This window comes from Caloenas nicobarica, chromosome 1 (assembly GCF_036013445.1).
Source record: "Caloenas nicobarica isolate bCalNic1 chromosome 1, bCalNic1.hap1, whole genome shotgun sequence".
Lineage (NCBI taxonomy): Eukaryota > Metazoa > Chordata > Aves > Columbiformes > Columbidae > Caloenas > Caloenas nicobarica.
Genome location: NC_088245.1, coordinates 25,576,637 through 25,598,540, shown reverse-complemented (window position 1 = coordinate 25,598,540; position 21,904 = coordinate 25,576,637). Strand labels below are relative to the sequence as shown.

Below are 21,904 nucleotides of genomic sequence, written 5' to 3'. Positions count from 1 at the left end.
TTCAGCAGACATTTATTTTTTCTGCTTTATTTATACTATACAGATAGTGTCATTTATTTGCCGAAAGTAGCCACAGATATAAAATAGAGACCATATGAAATATTTGCAAGCTCTGTGGATTTTTATAACCATATCTGAGAAAATATTTCTCCCCATTTTGAATACATATGATTCACTTAACCTTTCATATTTAGGCTTCCCCTCTAACTATGCTGCATTAGTTTTTGCCATTGCCAGTTTCTATAACAATACTAGTCAACTTTATTGGTAAAGATAAGTGAAAATTGTTTACTCTCTGCCCTTCAAATTCATTCTATATTTTTGTTTTGGCTTTATCAGTGTATTTTTACCTCTCGATTTCTACATTTAGCAGAAGGAGATCATTAATGGAGATGTTATTGTTGGCATCGCTAACAATAGCATTTTCAATCTCAAATGTAAAAATAAAACTAACACATCGGTGCCTCAAAACCATGATAATATAAAATTAGTGACAGTTACAATAAAAGAAAATATCTTGCATTCCTTTTCATATATTTTTGCACCTGTATCACACACTCAGTCTTCCTCTACAGTCATGAAATCTTTTAATCACACGTCCAGTAAGTTGCACTTCAAAACACAGGCCAAGTATCACCAAGTCAGTCTGCAAACCTTTCCTACCGAATCACCTATTAACATATTATTGGCCAGCAGCCTATGATGTCCTGCATAGCCTGAGGGTTAGATAGACAAGCAGTGCTCAGAGATACTGGACTTGCATGCTAACCAAGTTAGTTTTGTAATATTAAAAATAGAAAGAAAGCCCTTATCGCTTTCCTCCCCTTTGTTCCAATACATGTTAAAGAAGTGTAACAAGCCTTGGAAAACACAAGGTGAGGTGAAAATAGTAAGTCATTTCCAGAACACAGGCTCATTTTCCCTTCTTTTCTGGGAGTTGGACCAGGCCTGTTGTATATCACTATGATGTTTGTCTGTGAACTAATGGATTCTCTTGGGACCCTCGCAGATAATACCCGCCAGGGTGCGGCTGAAGAGGGTGTATGCTCCATTAAACCACAGATAATGGGATGTCTGGCACTGGAAACAATTATGAATAACCATATATAGCTTACACTCAAATTTTGTTATCCAAGCATATGCCTTCCTCACTTCTGTAGAAATAGTCATAGAAATTAAAAAATTCAGCAGCTATGATGAAGAACCTGTTAGGCTCTCACACATGAAAGTAGCAAACACAGCTGGGGCAGAGTGATGAGATGGACTAAATTCTACCACAACTGCTGAGGATACTTGGGAAATAAAATAGATTAATATTTACACAAATAAGAAATTAAGGGATTTGATGGTCCTCTGTGTTGTTCTTCACTAGATAAAGGGCAGAAAAATTCTAAATCATGAGATAATTGAATTTTCTGAGGAATAACAAGTGTTGAGAGCATATGCTGTGAGCACATTGAAACTATAAATATATGTGTAATTTCTAGACAGAAGTCATTAACTTGGTGTTGAGGCTGTAAATAAATTGTTCATTCAAGAACGAAACTTAATACTGTTCGCACTATTAAAATCAGATATTTAGAGCACTGCAGCACTTAATTTTACAGCTGTGTTTGTGAGCTCCTCTATGCTTCATCTGGGGAATCTTTCATACACCCCAGGAGCTGCAACCGGCAGGAGGTTCCAGGCCTCTGGGCAGCAGCCGTGTCTGTGCGGGGCGGGCGAGGAAGGGCCAGGGAGCGACAAACTGCCCAACTCCACGGCTGGGGTTGGGATCAGCAACCACACTTTGAAGGAGCTGAGATTCTTCCTTCAGAGCTGTTGGTGTTTATGGGTCCTGGCATCACCCAGACCCTCCAGGGCAGCATTGGGCCGCACACCTCCCGCTTGCCTCTTGTAGCAAAGACTAACGGGCTGTACCAGCACCTGAACAGGGCCGGGGTGGAGGTGCCTTGCCCTGCTCTCCAGGATGACTCCCAAGGCATGTTTGCTACTGCCCAAGCCGTGCTAAAGGACACTCCCCTCTGCTCACGTGAGTAGGGGATATTGGACGTGCTCGAGCTCCACACTGACCCCATTTTTGCTACTGCTCAAACAGCTCAAAAGACAAGAGTCAAATAAGTTTTCAAACAAGTAATTATTAGCACAATAAGAAACAACTCATGGGAAGGGCCTAAAACCACAAAAAACCATCCCTGAACAACCTAAATTATTCCCTTTTATCCACATTGACCTTAAATTTCACATGATTTAGGTCTATGCTATTACAAGGTTTCTGAGATGTCAAACCCCAGCTACTTTGATAACTCGTCAGTTCAGCAGAGAGTTCAATTTGTTGGGTACAACCTAAACCCTGTAGACTTTGGCATCTTGCCTGCGGCTACACACGTTTTAAACCACAACCACCCTGCCTCATGCAACAGTGTATAAATATCACAGCTGCAGGGATATAACAAGGATAAGATTTCCAAAGCTGAAAGACTCTCTGTGACAATGGTGCTAAAAGGTTTGAGTGGGTTCAAATGCTCCATTACCAGACCCAGCCAAGAAAAACATGTTGGAAAGAGAAGAGGGGATCACTAAGGAGAAGAAATAAGAAGGTGGCTCAGGAAACAGGTAACATGTAACACTGATTTAGGAAGATTTAGTAAGATTCAAAAAAGGATTTGATATTTATCAGTCAACCCAGTCAAAAATATTCAAAGTGTTATAAACCTGCTATTTCAAGGCAACCTGTGACCATTTGACATTAAAATGAACCTTTATGAAGGGACAGATTAGCTTCTTACTAGGGAGTTTCTTGCATTTTCATTTTTAACATCCACTGTGCTCATTATCAATTACGAGATATAATTTTACATGGGCCTTGGATTACCCAGAACATAACTGTAAGATTTTTTTAATTTTTATTTTATTTTCATCAATCAAAAAGGGCTTAATGGAAACAAGAAAACACATGAAACTAGGAATATTGAGGGTCTAAAGGAAAAAATACTGAGGCAGAAAACATGAAATTAATGCATAAAATTGAAATTGGGGAAAAGGGCGGGTAATGAATTATTTTAATCCCATGCTTGGGATTTTTTAGACGTTGTCATATAACCTGAAAGACTGTTAACTTGAAAAAGTAGGCTGTTTATTCTTTCCCATCAGTACCACATTGTAGGTGGCAGTTTACTACAAGCAGCTACTGTGTTTGTCAGCATTATACCATTCCCTACCATTTCTTCCTGAGCTTCTTCCTTTTAAAACTGGGCTCATAGGTAAATTCATATGTGTGATGAAAGTAATCTGATGGCTGGACCAAATGCTTTGCAGATTAGCCACACATCCATACCTCGATGAATGAGAATATAACAAATTGAGTGCCTGCTTTGTGTTATTACAGTTACAGAGTAGATTGTTGTTTCTATAATACTATTATCCTCACTCAAGGGATAAAAAACTTGTTAGAAATTGAATTAGCAATTAAAAACTGAGGTCCTAATTGTGGGTTTGATGATGATGTGTTATCTGACTTCAGCAAGTTGAATATCTTTCTGAATCTGAGTTCTCTCATCACAGGACGGCAATAGTTCTGTATATGTGAATCATGTCACTATTACAAGATATAACAAAATTATTACTATAAAAGAGTTGTGTGGAAAGTGTTAACATGAACTAGCAGTTGGGGTAGGAATATGAACTGAGTTGCAGACAGCACAGTTCCCAGGGGAGCAGCTCGCCCTCTTTCCTCTGCCTGTTGCGTACCTAAAATACAGCAACCTCCTTGTGAGCACGCTGCTTCTGTGCACTCGATGAGTGCACCTTATCCTGCTTATCTCAGGAACTTCTGTATAAAGCTTCCACATAACAGCAACAAAGCAGTGGTGTGACACCCTCAGAAGGATCTGATTTAAAAGCTAAATAAGGAAGACTTCCAGACTTCCTCTATCCACTAAAATCACTCAAGTTCTTCTGTGCACTTGAGCTACTTTTTTCCACCAAACACCAGAATGACCTCCTAGAAGTTCCGCAACACCACCCAGTAGCACCGTTCTCCTCTATTCTCATACACTTCATATACAAACCAAAAAAATAAAAAGTTTAAATAATGCTGCTTTAAGTATGAAGGAAAACATTAAGCAAATTTTATGTCAGTGAAAGATTTTATTTTTCGTACTCTCCTATCTACCAGAGTGTTTTCTATCCTCTTCAAAACAGCCAAGGAAATTCATTGATGGCATAAAGGTGAACTGTTATCAAATACGATTTTACTACTAATTTTAATTTTTAATAGTAAGGAGAATGTAGGTGAAAGAAGAATTTAAAAGTTGGGAGTTTTTTTCCACATCATTCATACCCGTCTTGGTTAGGCTTTGAAGCCTTATCAGCATTTCCTTGACACATTTTCCTTAATATTGGTATGCCAAAAACATCCCCCTGGAGCAACTCCAGAAAATACGTACATTTAGACTGTCCATGTCAGAGACCAGAATTTGCCAGCAGTGCTTCAGAAGAAAATTGCATCTACTTCCAGGATTCCCCAAAATATAAGCAGATCTCAAGTTCTCCTGTGAGTACTGGTAATTCCAGGATACTGTCACTGGATTTGCAGCCACAGGTTTGGTAAATACAAGATACTGTCTGAATTTGTGACTACAGGGAGCAGCAGACTCCGAAGTCAGGCTGAGTCCCCTCTTCCTCGGCCCTGGCTTTCTGGCAGCACACCACCAACAGATGTAGATTGGCAGGAGATCTGCTCAGCAATTGCTTCAGCAACTGTCACTGGAATTATGGGGTCTGGGAAGCTTACTTGGAGACTACACTGACTTTCCTCTGAATTTTCAGTAAGGACAGAAGAGATTGTGGGAGGCCTGCTCTTTTCTTGCCTTCCAGGTCCTACTTCTCCATTTTTTATGTATCCATGCACATGCGGAGTGTTAAGAAAAGAATATGGTTCTGTGTTGTGCAGCTATTCTAAAGACAATATTAAGAGGAAGCTGTGGAATCATTACACATTTGCGAGGTCTGTTTGTGATGTCTTTGCCACTGTGTCATTACTGGATGCATTTTAATTGCTGTCCTCATCATGTGTGAACTCAGCCTGACAGGTCTAAATTAGCAACGGATGTGTGTACTTTCAGGCTATACATACCGAAATGAAAAATAACACCGAGAACAGCAATAATATTACACCTCTGGACAAAAGGCGGACTTTAGGGGACTATGTATGGGAGAAGGGACATCTCTCTTTTTCTAATTTCCCCTACCGGCCTGACCTTATTGAGGGCTTAAGATTCATCTGCTGAGACACTGCCTCATGCAGAGATGCTGCATGGTCCCCTGTAAGTGGAGCAAGAGTGTAAGGACCCCTGCCCTGAAGTCAGAGGTGTCACTGCGCCTGTGTCCTCACATCCTTTCCCACTGAGGGTACAGTGGTCTCACAGACCCCATGGTGCTACAGCTCTGCTCTGGCACCGCTGTTTTGCCGGGGAGGGGGACATGAGCAAGGCTCCCCGCCAGCCCTTCCCCGCTGCCCAAGCAAGGTGGCTCACACAAGCATTGCTGCCTGTGGGCCAAGGAGGAAGGAAGTGGAGGCAGAGAAAAGGGGCACAGGATGGCTGGGCTGGGTCAAGCGTCCCAAGGCACAAGCCCAGTTTTGCAGATGGGGCAGTGTCGTGTTATCAGTTCCAAATAATCCTGGCAGTGTGTAGAGCTGTGCACAGAGAACTGTGATACTGCTGTGCTATCAGGGTATTGCCCCGCACCGACTGTGTAAGTGAGCACAGGGCAATTCACAGCTACAGGCTGAGGAGCAGTTGTGACCTTTAGACTTACTTCAAGGCTCTGCTGGCTCGTGATCTCTGAAAACAGCCTGGGTGCTTTCCTCAGAAAAGATCGCCACAGCCAAAACATATAAACCTTGATGACAAAACCTAACACTGACACAGTTCCAGTTGCTTCAGTGCAAAGTCTCGGCACGTTCCCAGCTCCTGGGGCTGATGAACACCATGATGCAGCCAGGCACTGGGGTGCATTGAAAGTACATTCGTTGCATTGGAAGTGCAGAATTTGTACTTGGTCACCAAACATGATAAATTTCAAAGCTGAAGGGATAACATGGGAGATTTTTCTGTTTGTATGGTGGTTTTATCGCTGCTCATGTTTTAAGATAAGGGCATAATGACCACATCGGTCAGTAGAGTGCATATGAACAGATGGGACAATGCAGTCTGCTGTGGGGTGTTGAGTTTTTCATGTCTCTGCTGGGCATCGAAAGTTCCAGGAGAAGGAAAATAATTTGAACGAAGCTTTCAAAAGTGGTGACTTGTTTGGGAGAAGTTAACTTTGCATGTACTTCTATCTAGTAAGTAAGATGTCAGACCTTGATTATAGCAAGAGCCCTAGCCACTAACTTTTTAAAGAGACAATTGGTCTATCTCTGTAGCATATTATCTGTCAAGCAATCCATTTATTCACACAGATTCTGCACAACAGGATATTTTTTCCTTATCTAAGAGCAAATCAATAAAATATATATCTGTAATTTACTCTGTCAAGATCACATTAATCATCATTAAACAGTAAATTACTAAATGTCCAGTCAGGAAATACCACTCAGCTTAGACACATTTCCTTCTTTTTTCTTTTAACAACAGTTTATTATCTTCTTTTTAAAATAGAAAAATGTAGGGGTTTTAATATGAATAGCCACAGATAGCCCCACGTTGGTCAGAGAAAGCAAGATAAACAGTAATTCTAATTTATCTTCCCTGATTTATGGTAAATTTGGATCATGCAGGCTTGGCACTTGACCTTGGCTTGGATTCTAGTTCACTGTCTCTGCATCACATTCATGTAGCTGTCTGTCATGGGATGAATGGTCTCCAGGCAGAGAGGGCTCTGAAGCACCAGTGAATTAGAATTACAAACTTTAGAAACCTTCGGCAAAATTCAATACATTTTGGTAAATCAGCAAGGTATTTCCAAATATCATGTCCCTCTACAGGTTTGCAAAGCAGAGAGCTTGCAAAGCAATTTGATTTCCCTTCCTAGTAGTCAACCGACACAGCACATAGCTCTAGACTAGAGATACTCCTGTATAGAAAAACTCCTGTATGTGCTGCTTTTGCCCAGAGAGGAGACTATTGCTTGAGGGAATAAAGAAGAGACATGGTGTAAAAGGCAGGTGGGAAGCCGAGAGGCAGGAGAAGGGAAGAGGCTGAGGGATCTGTGGGGAACCAGGCTATAACAGCCAGACAGGAGAGGCAGGGACTGTAGGCAATGGGGGAGTGGTTGTAAGGGAAGCAGATGGGAAGAGAGACAAATATGGAATGGGGACACAAATGCATAGTAAACCAAACTTCTTTAAATCAGACGGCCATGGAAAAATGTGGTTTTCTTACAGTCACTGCTAGAGATTGAACTGGATGATCTCAAGTAGTCCTTACAATTTATATTTTGAACTGGATGATCTCAAGAAGGCCCTTAAAGTTTCTATTTTTTACCATCAGCCTTCCAAATTGCAACTGTTTCACTTTACAGGAGTGTATGTGATCAAAAGGTTTTCCTATCTACTTAATGGTTATTATAGAAAAAAAATGTAGAAAAGATCTGATACCAGCATACAGGAACCCAACAGAGAAATAATCTATTTATGATGAAATATATAAAATATGATACAAATAGGACTGGGATTTTTGAAATAAATATTTTTCTAATTTAAAAGTTACATTAATTGTTATTAGAACATAATTTTCTGGAGCTTCTAGAGAAAATATCACATTTAAGAACTTAGGATCAAAAGCTCCATACCAATGAAGAAGAAAAAGAAAAAAGAAAAAGAAAAGGAAAAAGAAAAGAGAAAGAAAAAGAGAAAGAAAAAGAAAATGAAAAAGAAAAAGAGAAAGAAAAAGAGAAAGAAAAAGAAAAAGAAAAAAGAAAAGACAGAGAAGAAGGTAGTTAAAAGAACTGGCAGGAAAAAGTCATTTCAGAGTGGGTGATAAGTGCATATAGTAGATTAAGAAGCACATAAGAAATACACGGCTGCTAGTTCAGGGCTTTGAATTAACTTTAGTAGGTGAAGTCAGGAAGCAGCAATAAGGATAAAACAAACCGTGCATCCTGGACTAATTAGATAATACCCTAACACAGCCCACACAGTTTCGGCTGGTTCAGGCCTGTTTCGCAGCCGATTCCCTGTGTCCCGATGTCATCCTCCATCCATTTCCCTCACTGCAGACTAAGTGCCTCTGCAACCACAAGCAGATGTTCTCCAGACTAAAATTCAGAACAGAGAACACAAGCTGTATCAAAAGGTTTAAATAGCTCGTGGGGTCATATGGCATCTGCCCAGAACTGGTGACGCTTTGGAGACCCTTTAAGAGCAGGCAAATGAGCACAAGTAGGAAGAAGACACAATTTTACAGATCTAAATGTACCACTGCCTATTCTTTTAAAATATCTCAGCACATCCATGGGGAAAAAGACAGAGGGAACATGACATTTATGTGATTATTTCACTACATGTTGTACTCTTAAAAATGTACGTCTGTCACCTGAAATGATTTATTGCGCTCTTCACTTAGAGCTATTGTCAGTCAACAAGAGCTATTTCTCTAATTTACAACTGTGTCAAATGAAAGTCTTTACAGAGCTGCCATTTTATCCAGATTGGTTTTAGTGCAGGTGTTTCACTTACACAGAAGGAAGCAGCAATATATAGTGACCATGGAGGACCTGGAAGTCCAGAGTGCCAGCACCAGCTCATCATCAGGTGCTAGCTGACTCATTGCCATTTAATATGTAAAGTGAGTAACTGGCAATTACTAAGGTAGAAGTTGATAACTGTGTCTCACTGAAGTTAAAAGGAGTGGACAAATTCTGTCCTAATGAACACTTATGCTGACTTTAGAGCCGGTTAGTTAATACTGCTAAAGCATTAGGAAATTCGGATGAAATGTATGGGGAATGTTATGGTTTAGTAACATCGGTATTTTGTGCCTTCTTCTGTGGATGCAGTCACTGCAGACCTACAGGTTCCTCCTCTTGCAGTCCTCGGGCCCCTCTAACACCCCTCGCAGCCGCTCTCAGCGCTTCCCATCGCAGAGGAAAGGGGCAGCATCCCCGCGGGTCTGGCGGGCAGCTGCACTCGCCCCGGTCCCGGCACACGGAGCAGCGCGGAGCCCCCGCGCTCCCGCCGCGCCCCGCCCCGGCCCGCCCCGGCCCCCGGGCGGCCAATGCGCGGCCGGGAGAGGCAGAGCCGGGGAAAACATCAAACCCAACTTTCTCACCTTGAAGGGAATCGAGCGCTCCCAATGCTTCTCCTCCTGCCGCCCTCCCTGCCAGTCCGTCCTCTTCGGGACGGCTCTACGACGGCCCTGGCTGCCCCTGCCAGCTGTCCCCTGCCCCACGAGGAGGAGAGAGCCGAGTAGGGGGACACCACTGACAACCGTCTCCCTTGGTCCCTGCTGGCCGGGGGGCCGGGCGGCGGGCAAAGGCGGTGCGGCGGGGCTCGATGCGGCGGCCATGGGGCGCGGGGTCCCCCTCGGACCGCGCCTGTTGCGGGCAGCGCTGCTGCTCGCCCTCTGCCGCCCCGCCGCCTGCGGCACCTGGATGTGAGTAGCCGGGCGCGGGAGGGAGGGCTGCGCGGCGCCCGTCCCCTCGTGTCCGCCGGGGCCCGGCGCTGACCGGAGCGCTGCTTCTGCAGGTGGCTGGGCATCGCCGCCGCCGGCGGGCCGGAGAAGCCGGGCTGCGCCAGCCCACCGCTGAGCCGCCGGCAACAGGACCTGTGCAAGCAGAAGCCGGAGCTGGTGCCCGCCATCCGGGAGGGAGCGCGGCTGGGCCTCCAGGAGTGCCGCAGCCAGTTCCGACACGAGCGCTGGGACTGCCGCCCGCCGCCCGCAGCCCGCCGCGGACCCGCCGTCCCCGACGCCACCTTCGGGCACCAGCTGAGCAGCGGTGAGTGTCCGTCCCGGCGGGGCCGCCGGCCCACAGGTGCTCCCGCCGGGGCAGGGAGGGGAGCGGGGCTCTCTGGCTCCGGAGGGGTCCCGCGGGGCGGGCGGCGGGGGTCGGGGCTCCGACGGGGCGGGCGGCGGGACCGGCCGTCCCGCCGGCTGGGCCGGGCAGCGGAGCGCCGTCGTGGCGGGCGGTTACCGCATCCGCCCCGGGAGGCTGACACAGGTACGCGAAATGCACCGAGCAGACAAAACCTGGCATTGTCTTTCCAAAATTATTGTTGCTTATTGCAATTTTTTGCTTAACACGTCCGTGGATGACAGTGCCTTTAACTAGATGTACTCAACTGTGTTGAAACGTTGTTATTTTTATACTGATGCTGGGTCTATCCCCTTATGTCATAATTACTAAATGAGTGGGGTAATGACACACAGCATTTCGAAAAGGTCACTTGATTGCAAGTAAAAATCTGCTTACAGCACCATATACGATGTGAAGTGCTTTAAAGTGTATCATATACGCTCAATTAGGCAGTATTACTGAACACAGCAAGACCAAAACTACTTTCGTTCCGTGAACCAATAATGGAATTGCTGAAATTTATCCTGAAATAGGGAGAGTTTGTTTGTATCAAATAGCTGTACCAAAGGTCTTGAACCTGCAAGTTATTTTGAGCACTGCTCAATGATTTTGGCATACTCATTGGTGTGAACTTACATATTGTGGTACTTCATTTTGCATTTGTGCAATCTTCATTTTATACTACAATACAACAGTGAAAAAAACCCCAAACATTAACCATGAAAACGTAAGATCAGCCAAAAAAAGTGATGCATATTCCAACAAGGAAAAAAAATAAACAAACAAACAAAAAACAGGAGGCAGTTTACCCTACTATATGTAACCATATATATCATATGTTACTCCTTCTGTTCAATGGGAAGGACTGTTCCTGGAGACCCATAAATGAGTGGCACTGCTAACCCATGAAGCTTCACTAGTATGTCCTGTGGAAGCATTTTATGATGGTACCAGCACCACAGACTAATACAAACAGGCGAAACAAACAGGAACTTTCCTGCCCATGAGCATAAACTTGGGAGACTGGAAATAACAACTTGTTTTTCCAACAGTAAAAATTAGCACAGTGAACTTTTATGTGCAATTAATGGCCAGGCATTGATTTTCAGTTTGCTTAGAGAGTTTAACTTGCTTAACGTGGTTTAAAGATCTGTGCCATATTATGCCAGAAGTCTCAGAGAATGGAACTGGCTTAAAAGGGCTGGGCAGGTCCCTCCAGGACTCTTAAGAGATATAGTACAACGGTTAAAGCCCTTTTATACTGCTTACTTTCCCATGGCCAACTTATTCTAGGAAAAGCACATGGCCTAAATATTCTTGTGCCATCCTGATTTCTGCCTGTGTTAAGGTTCTTGTGGCTGTTTGCAACCTTTGTGAATTAGAACAACCTCAATGTTTGCTAAATTTAGCGTGAGGTAAGTTCTGGCCCTATACCAAAGTAACCCAGAATCGTGACAGCTTCAAGTTCCTCCTCTGAGATCTGAACTAACCTTTTCTTCTTCAAATCAATATGAATAGTGAAAAGCAGAGTGGAGATTAAGGGGTTTGAGATGTGGTCTGTTTGGGGTTTGATTTTTTTTTTAATTAGTAAAACTTAATTAGCTTGGAAGTTTCTGTGGCAAATAAAGTTTCCAACCAGATTTAGGAAGGACTTACCAAAAATCACAAGGTACAAGCAGCCAGAAACAGCACCATTAATAACATGGTCATATGAAAAGGCCCTGAAGTCTTTTTTGGATGTGAATATCCACTGCTTTGAACAATTTAACACTACAGACCAAGTTGTGATGACTTTACACTTGTAACCGTTCCCTTTTAATAATAGTCTTGGCTTATAAAATCGCTTCCTACAGCTCTGCTGGGAAGGTGATCAGAGGGAGTTATGAAGTAACATATTTGTGCCGTGCTTTTGTAGGCACGAAGGAGACGGCGTTCATATACGCAGTGACATCAGCGGGCCTCGTGCACTCGGTGACGCGATCGTGCAGCGCAGGAAACGTGACCGAGTGCTCCTGCGACACGAACCTGCAGCACGGGGGCTCGGCCAGCGAGGGCTGGCACTGGGGCGGCTGCTCCGACGATATCCACTACGGAATTGCCTTCAGCAGAAAGTTCCTGGATGTGCCCATTAAGAACGTAACGGGCAAGAGTGGGAGCGGGCTGGTGGCGATGAACCTGCACAACAACGAGGCTGGGAGACAGGTACGTATCACCATTAGGAAATGGGAGCAATTGCTTGTTCGCCTTCATTGTCAAAATGACATCAACCAAACAAGGCCTGTCCTTGTCTGCAGGTACAGGTGGGGCCAATGGCAAGAAATGCACTAACACCGCCAAAGCAAACATGTACAAACTCAGAATCAGAGCTGTTTGTAATTTAATAACTAAACTCCACAATCAAAATAAAATCCACAAAATAAGAAGTAGATCTGGAGAGCTAACCAGAGTAATCTCTAATAGATATTTGATATCTGATAGATATTTGATATTCTGTAGAAAACTTGAAATAGTCTTGTTATCGGAATAATATGTTAGCAGTTTTTTCACTTGTTATCTGTTATATTCTGTTATTATCATGACCTGCATTTTTAATTCTCTCTAATACTGAATGAGCAGACAGACAGGACATGAGGCATCATTATCCATCCGTAGCCTGGGGTCCACATCCAAGAGCAGAAATCCAAAACTGTTCAGAGAGGAAATTGAATGTTAACTTTTCTTTCAAAAGATGGGATGGAAATGGCACTTCTGTTTTAAAGTAACCCAGTGGTTAGGGCACTCACCAGATAAGCGAGGTGAGCCTGGCTTCGGATAGCTCTTCTTCAGCCCTGGGGATTTCAAACCCATGGTTGCAGAGGAAATTGTATGTGGGTTTGTGACATTGGGTCCTCCTGTCCTGTTCTGCTGAGGATGATAAATAGGAGTAGAAATGGCCAACACGGGGAGACGTGAGTCCGTAATCTAGCGCTTGGGGCTTACATCTGGAATGATGGAGACTTGGATTCTGGTTCTTGCTTTAAAATTAGTTTCTCTCCTTTACTTTGGAGTTTTTAACTTCATAGGTGTTTAATGGTTCTCTCTGGTCCTGTAAGTCTTTAAATCTGCTCTGCTCAGTGACACAGCTGTAACTGAAGAAAAGAGATGGAGAACCTCTGGTTTTGTCTGCACATATTGATCACACTTGCCGGACTCTCTTGTAACGTGGTAATTTCCTGTAGCCAGAAACAGCATCAGTGGGTTTTACTGAAAACAACTTTCCTATCAGGAATAGCCATAGTAAGCCATTTTATGACAAGAGCCCTAGTGGTACCATTGCAACCTATTTTGAATTAAACCTATTTTTACAGTTTACAAGGTAATATATTGTATTGAATTAAGTTATATAGTTGGAAAGCCAGAAAATCTTTCAGAGACATAGACCCTTTTCAGGACTGGAGTGACAGAAGAAAACTTTAAAACTAAGCAGATGCTGAAAACAGTTACAGTGAGTTTAATTAGGTGCCAGGCAGCTAGATCATCTCCAAGGAAATGTGGTTGGTATTGTACAGTAGGGGATGTTAATAAGAGGAACAGGAGATTAAGTGGTTATTTTCTTAGGGAAAGGCCAAAGTGTCATTTATCATGTTTGTAGGGAGAGATAGTTAAGGGAGGAGATAACAATCTCCAGAAAATTCTCTCTCTTAATTTAATGATTTTTTAATATACAGTACATATATGATTTAAAAAAAAAATTTAATACTCATGTTTTTCATCAGACAGTGCCATTTCCTTGGATTAGGATGAGAGTGTAGGAAAATTGCAAGGCCCCAGAGGAACTTGAAAGAGAGAGCTGTGATTTCTCTCTTCAGGTGGCAGCAACACAGGTCTTCTCTTTGATACCCTGTTCTCTTTTCTGCCTCTAGCTTTATGTTAGCGGCAGCAGTAGTTTGCTGTCATTTTGACTTCAGTGACAGTGTTCGCTTATGGTCTTCCAGCACCATCCTTGTGCTCATCATTTGTTGCTGACCGTGTGCCAGCACAACTGCCTGGGGTCTTGCTCTGTGAACTGTACCAAGGAACCGTTCAGCTTGAAAAAAACACACACGCAACACAGACACACACACACACACACAGCCTAGAAGAGAAACTTTTCTTTTGGAGCTGATTTCTTTAAATTTGGATTAGTTCCCTGATCTCATCTACAGCGGTCACACAGAGAACTGGACTGCCAATGTCATGGGGATAGGCCTGACTGGCAAAAGAGAAGAGTGCATTCAGCCAGAGATAATTTGGATCCTGTCAAAAATACTATTCATGGAAAGTGAAGACGTGCTTAACTACATCCTCCAGCTCCTTGTAGCTTTAGCTCACTGTTTGAAAACACGTTATGTTCATGAAAATATATTAATGGTTGATTCTGAATCCACATCTTTAATGTCATGCAGCTGCAGTATCTTCTATTACTATTCGTTATGAGTGGTACTTCTTAGTACACATAACTTAATGAAAGCAGAGTTTTAGACTAGGATATCAGTCTCTGGGAATGCGGTAAAATCTGGCCCAACAGGATCCATTAGGTCTTGAAGACCTTTCGGGATTTCAGGCTTTTCACAATACTGAGCTCTCCAACAAGGCCCTCAAAGTATGTTGTCACAGGGGCATTTGGTGCACACAACACATGTGCTCATTCCTTTTGCAAGACACTTTACTGCGTTGTTGTTTTGGTTTGGTTTTAATCCACTGGAATCCTGAAAGGCTGGGAGATCCTTATTTCACCGATTTTGTATCAATGGTGTATTTGCTGTCCCTTATCTTGGAAGAAAATATGCAGAGTATTTAGTCAGCTTCCATGCATAAATATTTTGTAACTTAATGGCAAACTGTAGGATAAAGCAAATATTTTGTCCGCTGTCCAGAGTGAAAGAGAATGTTTATTGCTGGTGCTTGAGATTTCTAGCAGTGACATTAACTGAAGTAAAGTTTAGCAGAACTCTGGATTTTTGTAGTTTCAAAATCTTTAACTAGGAGATGTTGGAAAATGTTGACTTTCATGTTTTGGGACTTACAAGAACAATGTTTTGCAATATATTTTGATACCTTATGGCCTTTTGTAGTAAATAATATCATGTTCCTGGTTCTGTGCCTTGTAAGAACAGTCTTCGAGGGTGAATACTTGTTTGGAGTTACTAATGGAACTGGTATGTGCAGAATTCTCTTGTTCCTTTCCCATTTACATACAAAATGCTATTTTACATTTCTACATCTCATAGTTAAATCCAAGATATATCAATTTCAAAACAGTAAGCATCCTTTGACTGAGTTGTTCGCTGTTTAGGATACTAACCTGAACCTCAGAAGATCCAGATTTCATTCCTTATTCTGACACAAGATAAATGCTCATCATCTTTCAGCATTTAAATGTTCAGTGTACTTAGATGTGCCTATGTGAGCTGGGCACCTCAGCTCCTTACATAAAAAATGAGGGGAGTCAGGCACTATGGTTTGAGTAGTATTGTATTAGTATTTTTTTACTGATGGAAGAATTTCTGCTCAGTTTTTCACTTGTGGGACTCTATTTGATCTGCAGAACTTGTGTTGTCACATTGAAATAGCTTGGCTCATCAGAGAGTTTATTTTTAATGAGATTTGTGAACTGGTAACAGACCCACCAACAGTCTGTGACTGTTCTTAAGTGCTATGCCTCCATTAGGACGCGTGCTTGTCTTCATGAATAGTCCTGTCAGTTCTACTGATGGCTTAAATTAGGCTATTTGATTGCCCGCAGTGATTCCCATGGCAAAACAAGTACTGGCAGCCCCTGTATCACAGCTGAGAACAGTGCCTGCAAGCACAGAGCTTAGCTTGGAGTTATTAAGCATTAATTGGCATTAAGGGGTATATAAACTGCAATTCCACTGACACTCTCCTTTGCTGCAGACAAACCTCCGCTTTCTGCCCATCTGCCTGTTCTAGCCACACTTTTCCACTCCACCCCAGTCCCTCTGTTAATTTCTTTAAACCAGTGAGAGAAAATCAGTTTTAAAATTATATTTTCGGAGGGTTAATTTTTAACACAGATCAGTGTTCAGCACTGTATCCAGTTCATCACTTGACCCTGCACTCTTACTGTGCTAGTACCAGCAGGGCTGAGGTCAGTGAGTAGCAATAGGGGCAAGAGGAACTGCTCAGGTTGGCTGGCGGCTGAACCCAACACTCGTGGACCCGGCTCAGTTCCACACAGATCATTTCTCACAAGCAAACAGACATTACTGTTTCATGACCAGCCTAAGAAAACTGAAAACTTGTCTCAGTCTCCACAGAAGGACACATCTAACCACTGTGTTTCTGAGACTAATAAAGCTCCTCTAAAGTTCTCTATGAAATTTTGCTCTTTAGGGACAATCCTGTCACCGAATTTTATGAATAACTGGGAAGATTCACCACATGAATGTAAAGGTGTGAAACTGAGCACTGCTTGTGGAGTCAGTCTGGAAGTCATGCTCCCAGTAATTCTCTGAATCCCAGTAACTGTGCGCTGCTGAGACACAGGTGCATGTTGCAGGCACATCCCACCAGAAAGCTGTGTTGGCTCTCTAGGCACTGTCTTAGGTTTGCTTGCAAGAAAGCAGCAAGAGAAGATTTGAAGTCTGTATTTCACCATATGTTTGGCTTTGGGACTTTGTTGGAGTTCACATGGCAGCCTGAAATCCAGCAACACGTTCTGCGATAAGCCAAAGCAAGATGTCAGCTCCCAGTGCTGGCAGTACAGGCAACCTGAAATATCTTAGAGTCCAGCCAGAAAACTTGTCCATCTTAGCAGCTGGGAAGCAATAGCCCGAGGTCATGCAAGACCGTGATGACACCAAAAATTGTGTACACAGATCATATCAGAGCTTCATGTGAGAATCCCGAGCAACACAGAATAAAACCACAAATGTTTGTAACTGCTGTGGATGTTGCTCAGTGCTTCCACACTCAACCACATTTGTAGTTCTTCCATTGATCTGATCTTCCATACGCTGCTAATATATGCTGCATTTTTATATTTTGTTGTCAGCTTGAGACTCCAACATCAGGTTTCTCTGTTTAGAAACTCTGTCTCCCTTTAGTTTACATTAATTTATCCTCAGAGAAAGAATCTGAGTGTCATCTGCTGGGCTACTCACCCACATGGAAATAGCTCACCCTTCGCACCTAGCAGACATGTCCAGTGCTTCCCCAGGCAATTTCTGGATCCTTCTGCCTCATGCAGGTTTTACTATGCCTGGTTCTAGCAGACTTGGAAGCATACTTCTTTCCCCAAGACAAATTGCATATTTTCACCTGTTGTTTCTTCTCTAATTAGTACCCTGTCATACTGCAGTGAAAGCAAGGGTTGCTTCTATAACCTCATAAATCTTACAGCACAATGTGATTTCAGACTACTTTGAGATTCTAGTTACTTGCCTTGATACAAATAACTAGACATTAGAAATTAGAAAATACTATTTAATCTCCTTTGTTTGTAAACCGTGTGTAAAATTTATCTTTCAATACCTTGTTTCTCTTTACTATGAGATTTTCTTAGGGTATCTGTATCCTAACAAAGACTTTCTGTCTGTGGATCTCAAATTCTCATCTCCCTCAATCACTGTTATGTCTTGATAATGCATATTCTGACTACTCGGTGATTTCCTTATTGATAGATTCTGGAGATACAAACAAAAGGTCACGTCTGTCTATTAAACATAAACTGGCCTGTGAAGGAGAGAAGATAAGTATCTACCGGAATTACTGCCAGTTGATTTGCCACTGAAAGAATCTGTGTGTACACTGGGGTGAGAATCTGATTGTTGCTATATTCTTATTTCTTCCAGATTGGGGAAAAAATCTCCAATCCCAAGCACAATCCACAGCACCTAGAAATATCTCCTGTATTGGTGCATCCCTTCACCAGGTTTAATTTGAAAGACTAATGGCTGTTCTAGGTCAGGGCACACACCTGCTCTTTCTTGCTAATGGTTCTTTGAATGCCTTGCTTGTTGACTTCCATACTGACCTCTACCAACAAACAGGTCCTGTTCATTCACCAAAGATGTGACTCCAAGCAAACACTTCAGTCATGTATTTTTAATAATGTTTGTAGAGTTATATGCAAATACCAGCTCAGGCTTGTGTCAATATCTTTGGGGTGGAACGTGCCAGGAGGCCTCAACTCCCACTGAACTCAATGGATTTAACCATGTTGGACTCGTCCCAAACTTTAGTGACTGCATTTGCAATGGTGAAAATTCCCATCTTAACACACAGGGTAGAAACATCTCATTTTATCCGCTCCATGCCTTGACTAGCTCTGAAACCTTAAGGATGACATTTGTGCAGCCTGAACTACAAATAAGGAGTCTGGGACTTGAGTTTATTTCTGGTCATGCATAGGGTCAGTAGGGCTCGGTAGAATTTCAGAACTCTGGTCTCACTGCAGAATTGGGGCTTAGGAACAGGCACAAATGAAGCTACTTTCTCACAGAAAATCAGAGGAGGGCGTTATGTAGATTTGTCTTCTGGTTTTTGTTTTGCTTTGTATTTCTCTAAGACGGTTTGAGAAAGACATAGGTTGGCAGCAGTTCATATTTATAAGCATTGTAGAGTAAGTGAAGGTTTACGGTGAAATTTAATAAACATCCTGAAGATGGGGGGGATGTTTTTCTTCCCCATTTTGTGGGAAATAGTGGCTCCTCCACAGCAGAATAATTTGAATCCTTATTGGCCTTGCTGCCTGAGAAGCGCCGAGAGAAACTTACTATGAGTTTATTTAAAAATCACTCATTCTGTTACATTTCCCAATTGCCTTTATTGTGGAAAATAAATATGGGGCAAAAGTTTAGTAAGGTGCAAGATGGTAGCATGGACTTTCCACACCATTAAACAATGGCTTGTATGAATCTACAAGATGGCTCCAGAGGATGCATTTATAGAAAGGTAAAACAGAACAAAACAAAAATTATGATACTTTTGCCATATCTGTGCATGTGATGTTTTTTCCTGTGCAGTTTTCAAAACTATAATACAATGCGAGATGTGTCGCAAGGCTAATTGTGTGATTTTTATACTATGACTATTAGATATTCCAGACAAAAATATTACATTGATTGCCTGCTCTGCTGACTGTTTGAGTTGCAGTCCTAGATAAAGAAAGTTACTGCTTGTTTACAGATTCCAGTTTTTTGAGGCTTGGTCTCATATAAATTGAGCCAAAAATCCTGAGTGTTGCAAAAGCTTATCACAGGCTGTAGATTCCCATTATTGGTCAGACAGTTTCTGGTCAGCCCAGTGTTTGCATCTGTGTGGGTGTGGAAATTAACCCACCTAAAGGTATGCTGATAATAAATGTGGAAATTTTGCTAAAACATTTAAAATTATAAAAGCGATGTGAATAAAACTATCAAATTTTGTTAGATATGACCACTATGCAACTGGAAACACTAGAAACCCATGATAGTACTAATATGCCAAAAGTACAAGAATAAGGTTTGATCCTCTAAGTGGGAAACACCTGAGGTTTACTCCAGAACACCTGAGTTGAAGACAGATACCTCTGCTGAACCGTAGTGGCTCCTTTGATGGCCTTTACCTGCAGCTCAGAGACGTGGGCATTGTCCTGCTCTTCCAACACGGGTCTGCCCTGAGGCACCTCCAGACCATGCGCTGCTTCGGATGCTGAGCCACACTGCTCACACAGACACTGTCACCTCCAGCCATTGCTGTGGCCGTAGTTACGGACTGTGTTGTCAATGTTTAGTGATCTTGATGGGAGCTGCAAGGCAGGCTTAAAAGACAGCATAGACCTGCCCAGTAAATACCTTCCAATGGAGGAATGGGGCTGTTACCTGCCCTGTCCCTGCTTCCCCTCCTGCTGTTCCCCATGAGGGCTGTTTGCATCCCAGCAGAGGAGTGACACAGGGTGTGTCGACTCAGGTATTTAGGATCCTCTGGCATGAAAACCCAACCAGAAATATAAGCTTTCGTTATTGTGATTTGATATTGCCATTGCAAAGTGCAAATGCAGAGCACTTCTGAAGATCAGGCTTCCCACAGTGGAGATCTGTAGTTGGAAACCTGATTCATAAGATGTATCGTCCTTTATTCAGGCTTCCCCATCACTGAAATGACGATGACAGCTGTAATATTAAATATTTAAAGATGCCAGGCAGTATTCCCAATGAATGAAAGACCACATCCAAATGTCATTCTCCCTTTGCTTTCAGGCTGTAGCGAAGCTGATGTCAGTGGATTGCCGTTGTCACGGTGTTTCTGGGTCCTGTGCTGTGAAAACCTGTTGGAAAACAATGTCGTCCTTTGACAAAATTGGCCGTTTTTTAAAGGATAAGTATGAAAACAGCATACAGATATCAGACAGACTGAAAAAAAAGCTACGCAGGAAAGAGAAAAGCCAGCGAAAAATACCAATCAGGAAAGAGGACCTGCTGTATGTGAACAAATCACCAAATTACTGTGTCGAAGACCAAAAATTGGGCATCCCTGGGACTCAGGGAAGGGAATGTAACCGCACCTCGGAGGGACCCGATGGCTGCAACCTCCTCTGCTGTGGGCGCGGGTACAATACCCACGTTGTCCGGCACGTGGAAAGGTGTGAATGCAAGTTCGTCTGGTGCTGCTATGTGCGCTGCCGGAGGTGTGAGACCATGACCGACGTACACACCTGCAAATAAGATGAAGTACAGAAAACAAGCCCAAACCGTCCCGCGCTGTTTGGTACACGCAGCGGCAGCCCAGGCAGCAATTGCTCTGATCATGTGGGATTGCAGGGGGATCAGCCTCAGGGGAATAGGTATTGCTGAAAAACGGGTAGTTCAAACATTTGGCGTATGAAAGAGCAACTGAGTGAACAGTGGCCTGCAAGCAGGGACAGCTAAAACAACAAAAAAGGACTCCTGATGACGCATTTGGACAAATAACTCTGTGAGCAGGGACAGACACTAAACTTCCAAGTCTTTAATAGCCACAACATTGTGAAGATCCTTGTGGTCGGTAGGTACAATGGAGAAACTCAAGATCTTGTTAGCCATAGGCTGAAGAGTTAAGAGGGCGTGTAAGACACGTTAGATATGTTCCTTATGTCTGTATTTCTAAAACTGGGACTAGATGAATCCACTAGGTTGTTCGTTTCTACAAACTTTAGGGAAAAAGAAAACAAAGATGGGGAAATTTTCTGCTGTTGACCATGAAGAATTTGCTTTGCAACCCTTTGGAGAGTTGCCTTCTGTATAGTATGCAGAAAAGTGTCTGGTACTGAGAACCAAGCGTGACTGCAGAGAGCCGGGCACTGCCTGGGAGGAAGAGGAGGGTCCATTGGTGTGGAGCGAGCTGTGTCCAGAGTAGGGGAGCTGGAGCAGCGCTTGATGAACATGAACAATGTACCAAATCACAGAATCACAGAATGTTAGGGATTGGAAGGGACCTCAAAAGATCATCCAGTCCAATCCCCCTGCCAGAGCAGGAACACCTAGGTGAGGTTACACAGGAAGGCGTCCAGGCGGGTTTTGAATGTCTCCAGAGAAGGAGAATCCACAACCTCCCTGGGCAGCCTGTTCCAGTGTTCCGTCACCCTCACTGAGAAGAAGTTTCTTCTCAAATTTAAGTGGAACCTCTTGTGTTCCAGCTTGAACCCATTACCCCTTGTCCTATCATTGGTTGTCACTGAGAAGAGCCTGGCTCCATCCTCGTAACACCCACCTTTTATATATTTATAAACATCAATGAGGTCACCCCTCAGTCTCCTCTAAGCTAAAGAGACCCAGCTCCCTCAGCCTTTCCTCATAAGGGAGATGCTCCACTCCCTTAATCATCTTTGTGGCCCTGCGCTGGACTCTCTCCAGCAGTTCCCTGTCCTTCTTGAACTGAGGGG

General features: G+C 43.1%; 1 protein-coding gene across 1 annotated transcript; it reads left to right on the top strand.

Moving 5' to 3' along the window:
* The first annotated feature begins 9,510 nt into the window (after nucleotides 1-9,510).
* Nucleotides 9,511-20,708, top strand: WNT16 (Wnt family member 16). Its single transcript, XM_065656095.1, has 4 exons — nucleotides 9,511-9,599; nucleotides 9,692-9,942; nucleotides 11,936-12,222; nucleotides 20,244-20,708. Exons 1-4 carry the CDS (start codon nucleotides 9,511-9,513, stop codon nucleotides 20,706-20,708), a joined length of 1,092 nt encoding a protein of 363 aa, XP_065512167.1.
* The last annotated feature ends 1,196 nt before the right edge of the window (nucleotides 20,709-21,904 follow it).